General features: G+C 40.1%; 1 protein-coding gene across 1 annotated transcript in view; it reads right to left on the bottom strand.

Annotated features, from left to right (window-relative positions):
- LOC117971682 (lysyl oxidase homolog 2B-like) overlaps window positions 1-13,614 on the bottom strand; it is a 57,160-nt gene that overhangs the window by 25,656 nt on the left and 17,890 nt on the right. Inside the window, exons 4-5 of the mRNA XM_059008363.1 lie at window positions 9,562-9,773; window positions 4,981-5,194 (exon numbers count right to left, since the gene is read on the bottom strand). Coding sequence (XP_058864346.1) covers window positions 4,981-5,194; window positions 9,562-9,773 — 426 coding nt within the window. The remainder of the gene's footprint in view (window positions 1-4,980; window positions 5,195-9,561; window positions 9,774-13,614) is intronic.

The raw sequence follows: 13,614 nt of genomic DNA, 5'->3' as shown, positions 1-13,614 counted from the left end.
ATTCAAAGGTAATCAGTAACCAATAATGGGTGGGATTATGTTCCCACTGTCTAAAAATGGCTTGGCCACAATTTCAATGGCTTTTCTGAGCCAGTCTGCTTTCCTCCAAAGACAATAAAGCCATGGCAGGGAAGTATGCCAAGCATGTTCAGCCCTGACTCGACCAGCCACGGAGGTCCTGAGGAAGGGAAGGGGAGATTAGCGTCTGGACACTCACCAGAACACTTCCTCCAGCCTCTCTGTCTGGTACCAACTGTAACTGGCTTTTAGAATTTCCCCTTGTTAACAATAAGCCCATGGTATTGTCCCTCGCACACAATCTCATTCTTAATCTAGCCTGTTCAGAGTCTTCAAATCTACTACAAGAAACAAGCTAGCATACATTGATCAAGGCATTACATCTATTGTAATATATGACAGCTCCATCACTCTGTTGCAAGTTCCACAGTCACGATGGGCAAGCCCTTAGAAAAGTTTGCCACGTTTTTTTTTTTTCAGTTTTACCATTCTTTTCCCATGGTTATACTACGCATTTACCATAGTTTACCTTGGTTTGCCATGTTTATTAATATGTTTTTACTATACTTCACAATGCTTACCTATGCTTTATCATGCTTTCAGCATGTTTTATTACACTTTTCTATGCTTTTACTATCGGAAAGTGAGGTGCTTGGTTGGCAGGTGCCTGCGTTTTTAAAGTCTCTCTGGGTCATTCTGTATACGATACGAAGGAGTGAAGCAGTGTGGGACACAATAAGAAAGAGTGGTACAGAGATTAGAGACAGAAATGTCTTGCAGCAGTGTGGAGTAGTGGTTAGGGCTCTGGACTCTGGACCGGAGGGTCGTGGGTTCAATCCCAGGTGGGGACACTGCTGCTGTACCCTTGAGCAAGGTACTTTACCTAGATTGCTCCAGTAAAAACCCAACTGTACAAATGGGTAATTGTACGTAAAAATAATGTGATATCTTGTAACAATTGTAAGTCGCCCTGGATAAGGGCGTCGGCTAAGAAATTAATAATAATAATAATAATAATAATAATAATAATAATAATAACTGAACCACACTATTTTCCTTGGTTATTTCAACATGTGAAATCAGAGCCAGTGACAAGAGTAGAATTCCATGAGCCTTGCGACAACATCGCTTCCCCACTTCAAACTGGCCAAAAGGAAGGCAAATGGGAATGTATATAACAGTAGCTGTTACATGTTTTAAATAAACCACAAGGAACGTTATTAGCAATGATTTTGATCTTTAAGTTTTGTCTTTGTAGTTTTGTTACCCTACATAAAACTTCACACAAGGCTGGTTTGTGTGAAAGCCAACACACAACAGACTTATGTTTTATTTAGCGTTGTGAATAGAGTTTAAACGTTAGCCAGAACATACAGGCCCATATTTTCAAACTGTTTCCTCCATTCTTTAATTGGCTTTTAAATTACTTTTCTGACCGATTACAAGCATTCCCAGTATGTTAAAAACTCACACTCCTAGTTTGAATGGACAGTTTTCTTTCTTGGTTTGTCAATAATTCTTATTGATCTATAACAGTGAATTCCTCCTTGGGGAAGAGCACCTAAGTACACCCTAAAGGGTATAATGAGGTAGTCCCATTAGGCTTTTCAAATAACAAGGTGGGAAGGTAAACACCGAGAATGAATTGGCCAGTAAACAGGGCTGGGGGACAGCAAGGTGATGTATAGCAGCTGCTGAAGGAATCCATATGGAAAGAGTGTTTTGTGCTTTAGGAGACTGTTATGATTGAGAGGTTTCCTAGCTGCGCTCCGCAGTTGAATTATGGTTCAGTGGCAGCGTCAAAGTGACTGTGAAGGATTGAAACTGCACAGCGCACAGGGTTTAATGCTACGGAAGTCAATTTTCTTGTGAAAATCATTAGCGTGGAGTTTTGTTTCTGAAAACGAATGGAGGATTGCATTTAGGCAGTCGAAATCAAGATGTTAGAAAATGCTGGCTTAAGAGAAATTTGATATTTATTGAACCAGCAATTCGTTTCGATCTCTTGTTTTTTGATGCTTGCAGAAATGGTTTTTATAACAAAACAAAACAAAAAAAAATTGGAATCTATATTTCTCCACCTCCTGGCAGTGTCATCTAATAAGTGATGGATCTAAGCACAATTGGAGCCAAGATTATGAAAATTGAACATCTAATAGTGCATGTGAGAATCTACTGGGAAGAAATGAGTATAGATTCTTCAATCTTATTCCTATTAAAAACAAGTATTTCTAACACCAGCTGAGCCCTGTGGAAAATGTGGTACATTCCTTTTTTTCACAGCTAGCTAGAAAAAAAAAACTAGAATACGTGCAGCATGTCAGATGTCTGCAGTTATGTCATCTCATGAGGGGGCGTTCTGAAAGGTGTGGTTTAGTCTGGAACACCAGTGAAATTCTTCAGGAGAGGCTGAGAGTTACAACAGAAGCTCAAGACTGCCAGCAAAAAAAGAAATCCTCATTTTTATTACTTATGAAAGCATTGCATTTCGGGGACGTTTAGAACAGCAAGAGTTTCCATCTGCATTTGCCTAGTAAAATAAAATTAGCAAGCACGGTAAACAGCTTCCACATTGACATTCTGGTATTTAAGTGTTGGATATCGTTTACGTTTTTAGCAGCCATGGAGAAACTCATTTTTAATAAACAGACAATTAAAAATAAGAATTCACCAGGCAGTCTTGAATGCTTGTGCAAAGTGTTTTTTTGTTTTTTTTTACTATGACTTTCCGTTGATCTTTCTTTAAAACGAGGCCCATTCAAACTGTAAAAATAACAACTCCATGTTTCTCAAACTAACCACGAACACTGTTATTAGCGCATGTCAGTCACTTTCCCCTCAGTATTCAAGTTTAGCTAGGAATTGAGGCCCCCACTCTCAAAAGCTGCTGCTGTCTACAGTACTTTTAGTTTATTATTCACATGTTCCGCAGACTGTATCTCTTCCAAACTTTCCAGTGGAGCTTCAGAAAGCCCTACACTGACGATGACAACGCCAAGAAGGAAAGTATATATATATATATATATATATATAAGCACTGCATAGCTTTGGTTACCCAGTTACCCTCAGTTTACAAATCATTGTGGTTGAAAGTTTCCTGGCACAATTTAAACTCTCTGTCTCTCTCTTAACCCTGGAATTTTTTTAATGCACGCGTATTATTCCATAACAAAAAAACAAAACTCTTCTTGTACACTGGGAATGGATATATAGTCTAGGGCTTGACTAAAAATATGTATTACGCATTTATTTATTTTACTAAGAAACGAATACATTGAAATGCATATGTACATTTACATTAATTTCCTTATTATTATCAGTAGTAGTAGTCTTAGTAGTATAGTAGTAGTAGGGAGGAACACATTTTCACTTCCAAGTACTATAGTCGAGACTAAGAAACTGATTCAAACGAGTATTCTGGGCCGTATGTGACTATGCAATTCACTGCTTTGACAGCTGTGAACTGTTTCTGCCTTATCTGAACTTGTGCCATAGCCACAGAGAACACTGTGGACTTGAAACTAATTGCAGAATTCGCCCCAAGCACTGTGTATGAATTCCTGCTCCTGATTTCGTAGACAGATGCCAAACATTCACGAAAGCTGTATATTTGATCTTTATCCATAATTTTCAAACACTCAGTCATAGTCTTAGGTAAAACTATAGGAATCGGCTGGTTTCCCTCAGACTTAAATCGTGGATTACATTGCCTAAGGTAAGGCTAATCGGGGTGAAACCAGTCAAGCTGAATTTATGAAGGAGGCTGATTAAAAAAGTTTGCCATTCATTAAAAAACCTAAGAAGAGTTTGTACTATTTAATAAAAAAAAAGACTTATTAAGTTACCCCTTAACATACACAAGGAGCTGAGAGCTTGTTCAAACGGTTACTTCTTAAAATAAATTTGAGACTCAAGTATGACGAAGAGGAAACTGACAATTTGGATGACCTGTCTGTACATTTTAAATCCTGTTCCGTGCACCTCATTACAAAAATAACTACGTTAGATATCAATCTTATTTGTGAGAAAATATAGAAATGGCTGTTATTTTAAAGTAGCTTTTCATGGATAAAATAACATTGTGTATTGATCCAAAAAAAAAAAAAATCAAAACTGACTTTGAAACAATAAAATGAAATCAGGTTTTGCTGCTTGTACAGCTCTGGCCAAAAGTGTTGCATCACCTAGAATTTTAGGATTGGGACGGAATTATATATATATATATATATATATATATATATATATATATATATATATATATATATATACACACTGCTGTGCAAAAGTCTTGGACACATTCAGGAGTTACAATATATATCGATGTTATGAGCATCAACAATTTCCTCAAAGCCTCCACTACTGTTTTCCACGATTATAACAACTTTGACTGTTATTAATGCAGCTTAGTTTGGGTGAGAAGAAACCAAGCTTGTCATTTAGCAATCTTTAATTAATCAGAATCTTCAAAAACTTGTGATCACAACAACTCAAAGAAAACTATACGTGAGCAGCTGATACGAAGTCTTGTAGTAGCTAATCCATCACATTTACCCAGTGGATCTCAACAGGGGGGGCACAAGAAACGTCAAAAAAAACCTCCATGACGTTTTGTAGATGGCGTGGGTTGATTCTATTCTACACCCCACCCCCCTCCCCAAAATGTGCAAAATGTCTAAGCAGTGCAATAAAAACATCATGTAATCAAAGAAACTTCAAAATGGTATCGCAAAAAGTCTACCGGAAGCCATATTATAATAGCAGTGCAGTCACTATTTCATGTTAGATTCTGAAATGTCGCATTTATCCATTTTTGTCAGCCTTTGATTAAGTATCTGGTAAAACTACAAAGCTGTATGCGAGTCGTTATGTTAACGTAATATTATTCAGCAGGGTTCATTCGACTTTATGGAGCAAAATGTGTTAATTCTATCGGGGCCAGAGCTGTATCTCCTGGGGTCCTACCTCCTGGCGGAAGGCCTTCTTGAAGCCGGTCATGGAGCTGGGTGCAAAGGCTCTGCCCGGGATGCAGCTCACCACCACCGGCATGCCCCCGACACAGCTGCTGTTCTTCTGCACCACCGACTGGCCCATCTTGCAGTTCGAGAGGTGGGCTTCATTCCCAGTGCAGTTCACAGAGTAATCCCAGTAACTGTGCTTCCTCCTCCTCGCAAACATCCTGAACAGCAAGCGGGGAAAAATAGCTCAGTGTGATGCTTAGCACTTCAAAACAACGCTTTCTTTCTTTAAATAATGATTGATTACTGACTTTGCAAATGTATTGCTGACCGGACATTGAAATTCTCGCACCCAGAGGTTTTCATGCAGGTAGGTATGTAAAGGATATTAATAACACAACTTGAGGTGTTTGAATACATTGGCAGGTGACTGTATGTCTGTAAATCCTAATGAAGGTGAATGGCACCGAAACGTTGATTTGACGTATTCACTTTTTAATCTTTATGTTGCGTTAATAAAAGTAAAAGATAATCTGGTGAACCAATTCTGACTGCAGATACCCTTTGTTGCATGTATACTTATTTTATCCAGCACCGGTTTTCATTCTGTTATTGCCACTAATGAAGGGGATAAAAATAAATTAATTCAAAATTAACCGCAATAACAACATGTGGCCATGTGGTGGCACTGTAGTAACTTTTACAAATGCTTTAAAAAGCACTTAATACAGTGTGGTGGATTCAATTAACTAGCAATTCTATGAAGCAATGTTATACTGTGAGGTTCACATTTTCACTGGAGGAATTTCAAGTTTTTCCTCGGTTTGGGAATTATCAAGTCCGTTACTTTTCATTTATGTTACTTAAGGAATGTCTGTCGAACCCAGATCCCCAGCAGCTCTTTAAGCACAGGCTGGAGTAACAGATCCTACTGGTATTAACATTTCGTATTGAGGATACATGTTTAGAGTGTATTTCAGCCACTACGCCAGCCCTCTAATATAAACCACATGCTTTCTCCCTGGTGGACCTCTTGAATTCAGCTGTGAATTTGACTGTGAAACAGAGCTGTACTAAATTAACCACAGTTTTAGCACTTCAGTACCCCTAACTAGCTCTTCTACCTGTTGTTAGTTAACATTATTCTTATACAGTTTTACACAGTTAACAGAAGTTCCTCCCTATACTGAAACAGGATGATACAATTATGCTCAGAAATATTAACAAACAGGAATCATCACAGAAACAAATCAGTAATGCATGCTTCCTGGTTTCCTTGTTTTACATTTGAAATCTGCACCAATAATCTCAATTTCAATCAGGTTTCTAACTGAACAGGGATTAAGATTCTTGTGTTTTAGGGGCTGATCTTATCAACTCAGACCATGTTGGTATCACCCGCAGCTGGATAAAATCCACCTTGATTTCTTCAACCACTTATTTTTAGGGGTAACGCGGGGATAACCAGATAAGCGCTTGATACAATCCAGGGGGAATCCCTAGAGTTGTAAAATGTGCTATTAAAATCCTGCTGGGGCTTATCAGGAGGTTATTATTAAATTAGTTACAAACAGCCAAATGCAATAAAAGCAAACGTTTCTATATTAACTGGCTTATAATAACAACAAAAACCTCTAAAATGACAGAACAGTTTGGCACAGAACACCATCAAACGATTGTATTGTATTTAAAAACATACACGTGTTGAGATTTTTAATATAGATATGACACGCAGAAACAGCTTATCGGATCTCAAGCATGACATGACAAGCGCATGCTAACACAAATTAACAACAACGTGATCTAGTTTCAGATAGCTGTACTTTATGGTCTTGAAGGATCCAAGGGAGGCTAATGACTGCTTAAAGTGATCTGCTGGTGCATGCCAAGTTACACGCCCTGCAGACAACTTCAGAAAGTGATTTCTTGTTCTGTTATTAACATTGTAGGATGGGGTCTCTCAAGTTGTTCATGCACTTAAAGATATTTTGACTTTTAAAGTAAAGCCTTTTCTTACACTTCTTCCTGTTATTGTAAATGTGTCCTTTTTATTTATATTTCTCATCCCGGCCTTTTTTCCCCATATGGATGTGGAGCAGAAGGAGACTGTTAGCTTAGTGTAACAGCCTCCCTTGGGTCAAACTTCAAGTACACAAGCGTTATGTGAGTAGACAAGAGACAAACATGAAAAGCTGAAAAGTGATCTTAAAAATGACCCCCGCAATCTGACCCAAAGAGACTGGAGTCCTCCGTTAACCCACACAGCACAGAAAGCACTGACAGGGCAAACTTCTCCTCAAGCCTGCCCTGGACTGGAGGAAGCACCCTTTATCTTAGGGGTGAGGGAGGGAGCAGTTCAGTCTCCGTGCCTCAGGCCTGCCCTGGACTGGAGGAAGCACCCTTTCTCTTAGGGGGGTGAGGGAGGGAGCAGTTCAGTCTCTGTACCTCAAGCCTGCCCAGGACTAGAGGGAGCACCTTTCTCTTAGGGGTGAGGGAGGGTGCAGTTCAGTCTCTGTGCCTCAAGCCTGCCCTGGACTGGAGGGAGCACCCTTTCTCTTCTCTCATCCCTGCCATGGACTAATGCTAAATTGTATTGCTTAACCATTTAAGGAAACTGACATGTACAGATTTATCTTTGTAGCTCTGTTAGTGGAGCAGCTACTGTCATACATTAGCAGACTGGAGCAATGTGCTACAGCAGGTTCAGTGATCACCTGTAAGCAGAACAGAATGTACTGGAATTTTGACAGATACCTAATTCCATTCCAAGGCACCATATAATAGCCTCATTGAATTTTTCACCTAGCTGCTTTACTGAACAAAATCTAAGTACTGCACTATATCTGACTGGCAGCCTGTCTATGTAGCCTTATTAAAAAATGACAGAATCCATGCACACAGCTACAAGAGTGATTCATTAAACCCTAGCAGCCAGTTAGGCATGGGATTTTTCTGAACGTTGTGTTTGAAGAGATTACGGTTCTGTTTTTTCCTGCAATGCTTTGCACATCTGGAAACATTTATCCTTCACAAGTCTTTAGCCAAGAGCTGTAAAAAACGAATACGATTGGGCTTTGGAACAGCTTTCTTAATATTTCAATATACAGTATTTATATATAGCCCCTGAAGAGCATACAACTTACACAGGCAGCTCTGTTTATAATTTCTGACTCATGACGCCCCCTCATTGAAACTCTTTCCTTCCCTAGAATAGTTTACTCTTCATTGCACAGAACTTAGTTACTTTATCATACTGAATTCCATCTGAGTCCCACATGTCTAATGCACTTCCTCTGATTTCTGAAGTAATTCATTTTGAATTCAGCCCTGTTAATTCATGTGGATTTAATATATTGCTCTGTAACAAATGATGTTGATCACAGGTATGAGGCATGCATTCCTGGGATTGTGAGAAGTGTTATTGCAAGCATGAGCAAGCCATGCTACTGTTTAAACTTAAAAATATATACTACAACAAATGATACAAGTAGATCTAATAGACAGTACATTCACACAAACTACTTCCTAGTATATTCCATTGACTTATAAAACATGACTCATTCCATAAACTAACACAGAGCCCCCTTAGCTAAGCTGGGATTTCAGCAGCCCCTGTGCTCGTCTGATAAAACTAGCAGCCGTGCAGCATGCAAAGCCACGGAAAGTTTTATCTTCAGGGTGGAAAGTCTGAACCACAGTCGTTCCTCATGCTGACACTGTTAGAATAAACAGAGCCTGTCTGAGCCAATGGCAGCTAGAAAGGAACCTGGTGTTCCTTAAAACCCATTCCTCTGCACCGGCCGAGACCAATGGCTCATCAGCAGGAGATGGGAATGTATGATCTTATTTAAACAGCCTTGAGTGAGCCAGTTATTTAAACGCCTCTTTGTTCAGTCACATCAACAATAAAATGAGCTGAATCCATCATCATTTATTTTTGTGGTTTGTTTTGTGATTAATTGAATTTCTCAGCCCAGGACAATGAGATGAGTCTAGTATTAGCAGCGTCTCGTCCCTAAACGCAGTGGCAGCGTTGACCAAAAGTATCCCAGGTTAAACAGAAAAATGAATCTGTTTGTTTGCGAATAGCGAGCGTAGTTTCTCTGACTGGTTTTTTGGTCGCTATCAGGAATCAGACAGATTCATTAATATATCACATCCTATTTTCCTTATCCTCACACCTGTCTGATTCAGTCAGCCGTCTTATTCACGCGATGAAAACAGCATTAGAAACTTCTTCTATTACAAATACTCCTTTAAGAAGGCTAAAAAGGCTGACGAAGATGACAGCAACAGTGAGTCGACTAGGACTGTAGACACAACCACAAACAAAGCTCTTCCCGGAATGGCATACAGTGAAGAGGGCGCTGACACACAGAAACGTAAAGTAAGGCATTCTGACAAGATGGAGAAAGACACTTTGTGGAAATACCTGCAGAAATCATCCCCAGATCCCAATACTCTCAATGCTAAAGAACACCCTACCCAGATTTCTTCACAATCCGATAAGCGAATCTCTCTAGATACAAATGTATTTTGTATAGCCTGGATAATGTCACCAGTGCAGTAGCTTGCAAGCCCCTCTTACTTGTAGACTCTAGTGTTGAACTTCCTCTCCCCAGGAAACCCGAACATCCCGCAGATGACCCGGCTGCTCAGCGGGCTCCAGTTCTCATCGCAGATCTGCTTCCAGCGGCCCCCGTCCTTCACCTCCACGTAGCCCTCCGTCACTGGGACCCGCTTGCGATAGCTGACCAGTATCGCCCGGATCCTGACGTCCTCCACCTGGATATTCAGACTCTGCAAGAGACAAGGAGACAGTCAGATCCAGGACTGGGCCTTTACGGAATTCTAGGCTTTTGTAACAGGGAGGAGGCTGAGCGCAAACCGGTGACCCCGCGATCTTCAGCTGTAATGGCAGCATGATATCTGACCATAAGGGGTTAGCTATGAACTTGCCTGCTTATATAATCTGACATGCTGTCTGGATATATTGTATAGATAATGAATCAGAAGCTCTTATGACCTCTCTGACTGGAAGCACATGTGATCAGGTTCTTTGAACTTTGTGCTCAGAGCTGGTGCGTGCAAAGCCTAGGATCAGAGTGGGACATGCTGCATTAAGCTTGTTCAGATATCACCATAGAGAAGATCTGCCTGGCTGCATACCTTTCAATACTGTCCTTGATGATGACCATGATAAAAAACCAGAAAGCCCAAAAATGTGAGAGGTGAAGGGCCACTTTCTTCCCCAAGAGATCTCGAGCAGTTCCTATAGTTTAAAATCATGTCTGGGAGGCATAATTAAGAACACCATTGATTCATGTCATGTCAGTGTGATCTTTTTTTTTTTAATGTTTATAAACACCAGTTAAAACATTCACTCGTGCCGAAACGTTTGTCTTCTGGACTTAAAGTTAAACCTGAATTCTGGGTTTTGGAGTTACTGGCGAGGGCTTTTTTTCTTTTGAAAGTTAATAACCATTGACAACTCGCTCACATGAATAAATGTCGTTCATTTTGTGTTAATAGTATTATCTTATGCATACAAAGGTTATAATAACATGATGTTCTATACATTGCTATAGTAACCATTTTAAAAGTGCCTCTACACAACCGCAGCCCCATTTCAATCACATGACCTTGGTAAGCAGGGTTCTGTTGTGTGCTGAGAAATTTGAGCTGGGATATTGGCTTATAAATTAAATGACTATATACTGCACAGAACAACATGTGCTTGGTATATTTTTATGGAAGGATGCATTGAATATGTCAATGTAACCTTAGTAAATGTACATTGTTTAAGCTGTGTTCACTGCCTGCGTTAAGTTTGTAGTTGGCTTCTCTAACATGCTCCGTGGAGGATAATTAGGCTGGTTTAACCCTGTCACTCAGCCCATTGGTTTTCCATAATTCCAGCAGTGCTTTCCAAGAATGAGCCCCACATTCCTGCCGTACATGACAGCACAGGGATTAGACTGGGCAATTGCACGTTCAGGGTCCTTCTAACAAGTTTCAGAAAGTTTTACAATATTAATGGCTGGTTTTCTGCAGTAACACCAGGGCTGTGGAATTCTCAAAGGCTAGTAGAATGAAACAGCTCAGATTTAAAATGAAATTAGATTCCTACTGTCCACATCAAGCAGTGGGGGGGGGGGGGGGGGGGAGGGAGGAGTGGAGGGGGGTGTTTAATTGAATCCAGCAGCCAGTGAAAGTTCACAATTGAGAAACTGTTTCTCAGAAAGGGTTGCAGTGTTTAGTCTCACAGATCTCAGACAGGCCTGTTCTATAACAAATTAATACAAAAAAGGAAAGACGAAAGTGAGTTCTGCAAAGCTGTTACTATTTATTATTATTTATTTCTTAGCAGACGCCCTTCTCCAGGACAACTTACAGTTGTTACAAGATATCACATTATTTTTACTTACAATTACATTATTTTTTACACATTATTTTTTAACATACAATTACCCATTTATACAGTTGGGTTTTTACTGCAGCAATCTAGGTAAAGTACCTTGCTCAAGGATACAGCAGCAGTGTCCCCCACCTGGGATTGAACCCACGACCCTACGGTCAAGAGTCCAGAGCCCTAACCACTACTCCACAATGCTGCCCCTGTAACTGTTAAACCTCACCTCAGAGGTTTAACAGGTGTAACTGTTAAACCTCAGCACTGAAATCTCTCATGTGTCCAGATTGAAATGTCTTTTTACTACATCTGTCCATAGTTTAGCCTTCTGGGAACTCAGAAAGCAGATCTTGTTGGATTAATATATAGTTGGTAAGCTAGAGAGCATATACGTACATAGTTTTTGCTCAAAAGAGCCAACTTCAGCAAGACGAAATAAAACAAATAGCTCACTTCAGAGCAATATAAATGCACCCATTCAGCAAAAAATATCATAAACTAGCCACTAATCTATGGCCTCCACACGTGTGACTTCATCCCTCGGCTAACCAAACTACACTCCGGTTTGGCACAAAATATTGAACGGTTAGAAAAGCAGGACGGACTCCAAGCCAGCGAACGAGAACCAAAAAAAAAGTGAAGCAAACTTTACAGAAACACAATACTGACCCCCTGGTGGAACTTCATACAATACAAGCGTGAAGGAGACAGCTGGAAGCGAGACTGCCGACGCGTCAGTGCAGGGCACCCCACCTGATCCACTTCATCTCACCTCGCTGGCACACTGAGCAAAGAGTTACTGCATGTACTTCCACTACGGTGTAAGGAAAACTAAAGACACTTCAAGACGACAAACGTTTGAGCAATCAGAAACAACACTGTGTGTCTAGTTGTGCTACATATGTGTGGTTCAGCTGCTAACTCAGTTGAAATAAGTGTACAGTACACTTGACCCTGTATAGATGGAACTAATAACTAATGACACCATCAGAACTATCAATTTCAATTACAGGCTAAACAGACTGTACAGTTCCTTAGACAGCCTATTGCGGATACCCAAGTAAATTTCAATTAGGTCCAGTCCTCCCACACACTGCAATGAGTGTTGAAGGCACGTTGGTGGTGCTGTACTTATTTATTGGATTTGATCTCAACAGCACAATAATTGGTTTAAATCATGGCCGCATGGGGGATGCAATTGAGTTGGTAAATTGAATGCAGAAAAGAAACAAACATAGCAAAACGTTGCCCACTTCATGCCATCTCCTAACTGAGATTTACAGGCTGTATTGCAGGCTGATTTGTCTGCTTTGCCAATGATACTAAAGCATCTATAACTCCAGGTAACCCATAGTATACCATGCGTCAAACATATGTACGGACAGACACCTGCCCCCATGTATCCCTGTTCTCCAATTCATCACAAATGGAGCCACTGATTCTCTATATTTATGTTAAAACGGGGATAATAATGTAGAGTGGTCTAACTTTGAATAACTTTTCCGTATTCAATGGTACAGATTGAATATTTTGTAATCTTGTTTTTTGTAATCCATGGTATTTTTGCGTTCATGCAATTCCAACGAATCGCACCGTTCCAGATTACACCACATTGCTCAGCAGAGGTGCAGTTTGATCTAAAGGAAAGTAGTTCTCCCAATTCAGTTGTTTAATTTAGGTTCAAACTTCATATACTGTACATCCGTACATGTACATCCTGTACATCCGTAAAAGGCATGTCGTATGCAGACAGGCTAAAAGAATTGAATCTATTCAGTCTTGAACAAAGAAGACTACGCTGCGATCTGATTCAAACATTCAAAATCCTAAAAGGTATAGACAATGTCGACCCAGGGGACTTTTTTGACCTGAGAAAAGAAACAAGGACCAGGGGTCACAAATGGAGATTAGATAGGGGCATTCAGAACAGAAAATAGGAGGCACTTTTTACACAGAGAATTGTGAGAGTCTGGAACCAACTCCCCAGTAATGTTGTTGAAGCTGACACCCTGGGATCCTTCAAGAAGCTGCTTGATGAGATTCTGGGATTAATAAGCTACGAACAACCAAACGAGCAAGATGGGCCGAATGGCCTCCTCTCGTTTGTAAACTTTCTTATGATCTTATGTTCTTATAAAAATGAGCATTGATGAAGTTATTTCACTCAAGAGGATAACCGTAAACAACCCCTTCGCTATATTTTAGTTGGTTATTCGGCTCCTTTGTGGT

This window comes from Acipenser ruthenus, chromosome 37, assembly GCF_902713425.1.
Source record: "Acipenser ruthenus chromosome 37, fAciRut3.2 maternal haplotype, whole genome shotgun sequence".
Taxonomy (NCBI): domain Eukaryota; kingdom Metazoa; phylum Chordata; class Actinopteri; order Acipenseriformes; family Acipenseridae; genus Acipenser; species Acipenser ruthenus.
Note: the sequence above shows the minus strand (reverse complement) of the source record. Positions and strands in the feature narration are given on the sequence as shown.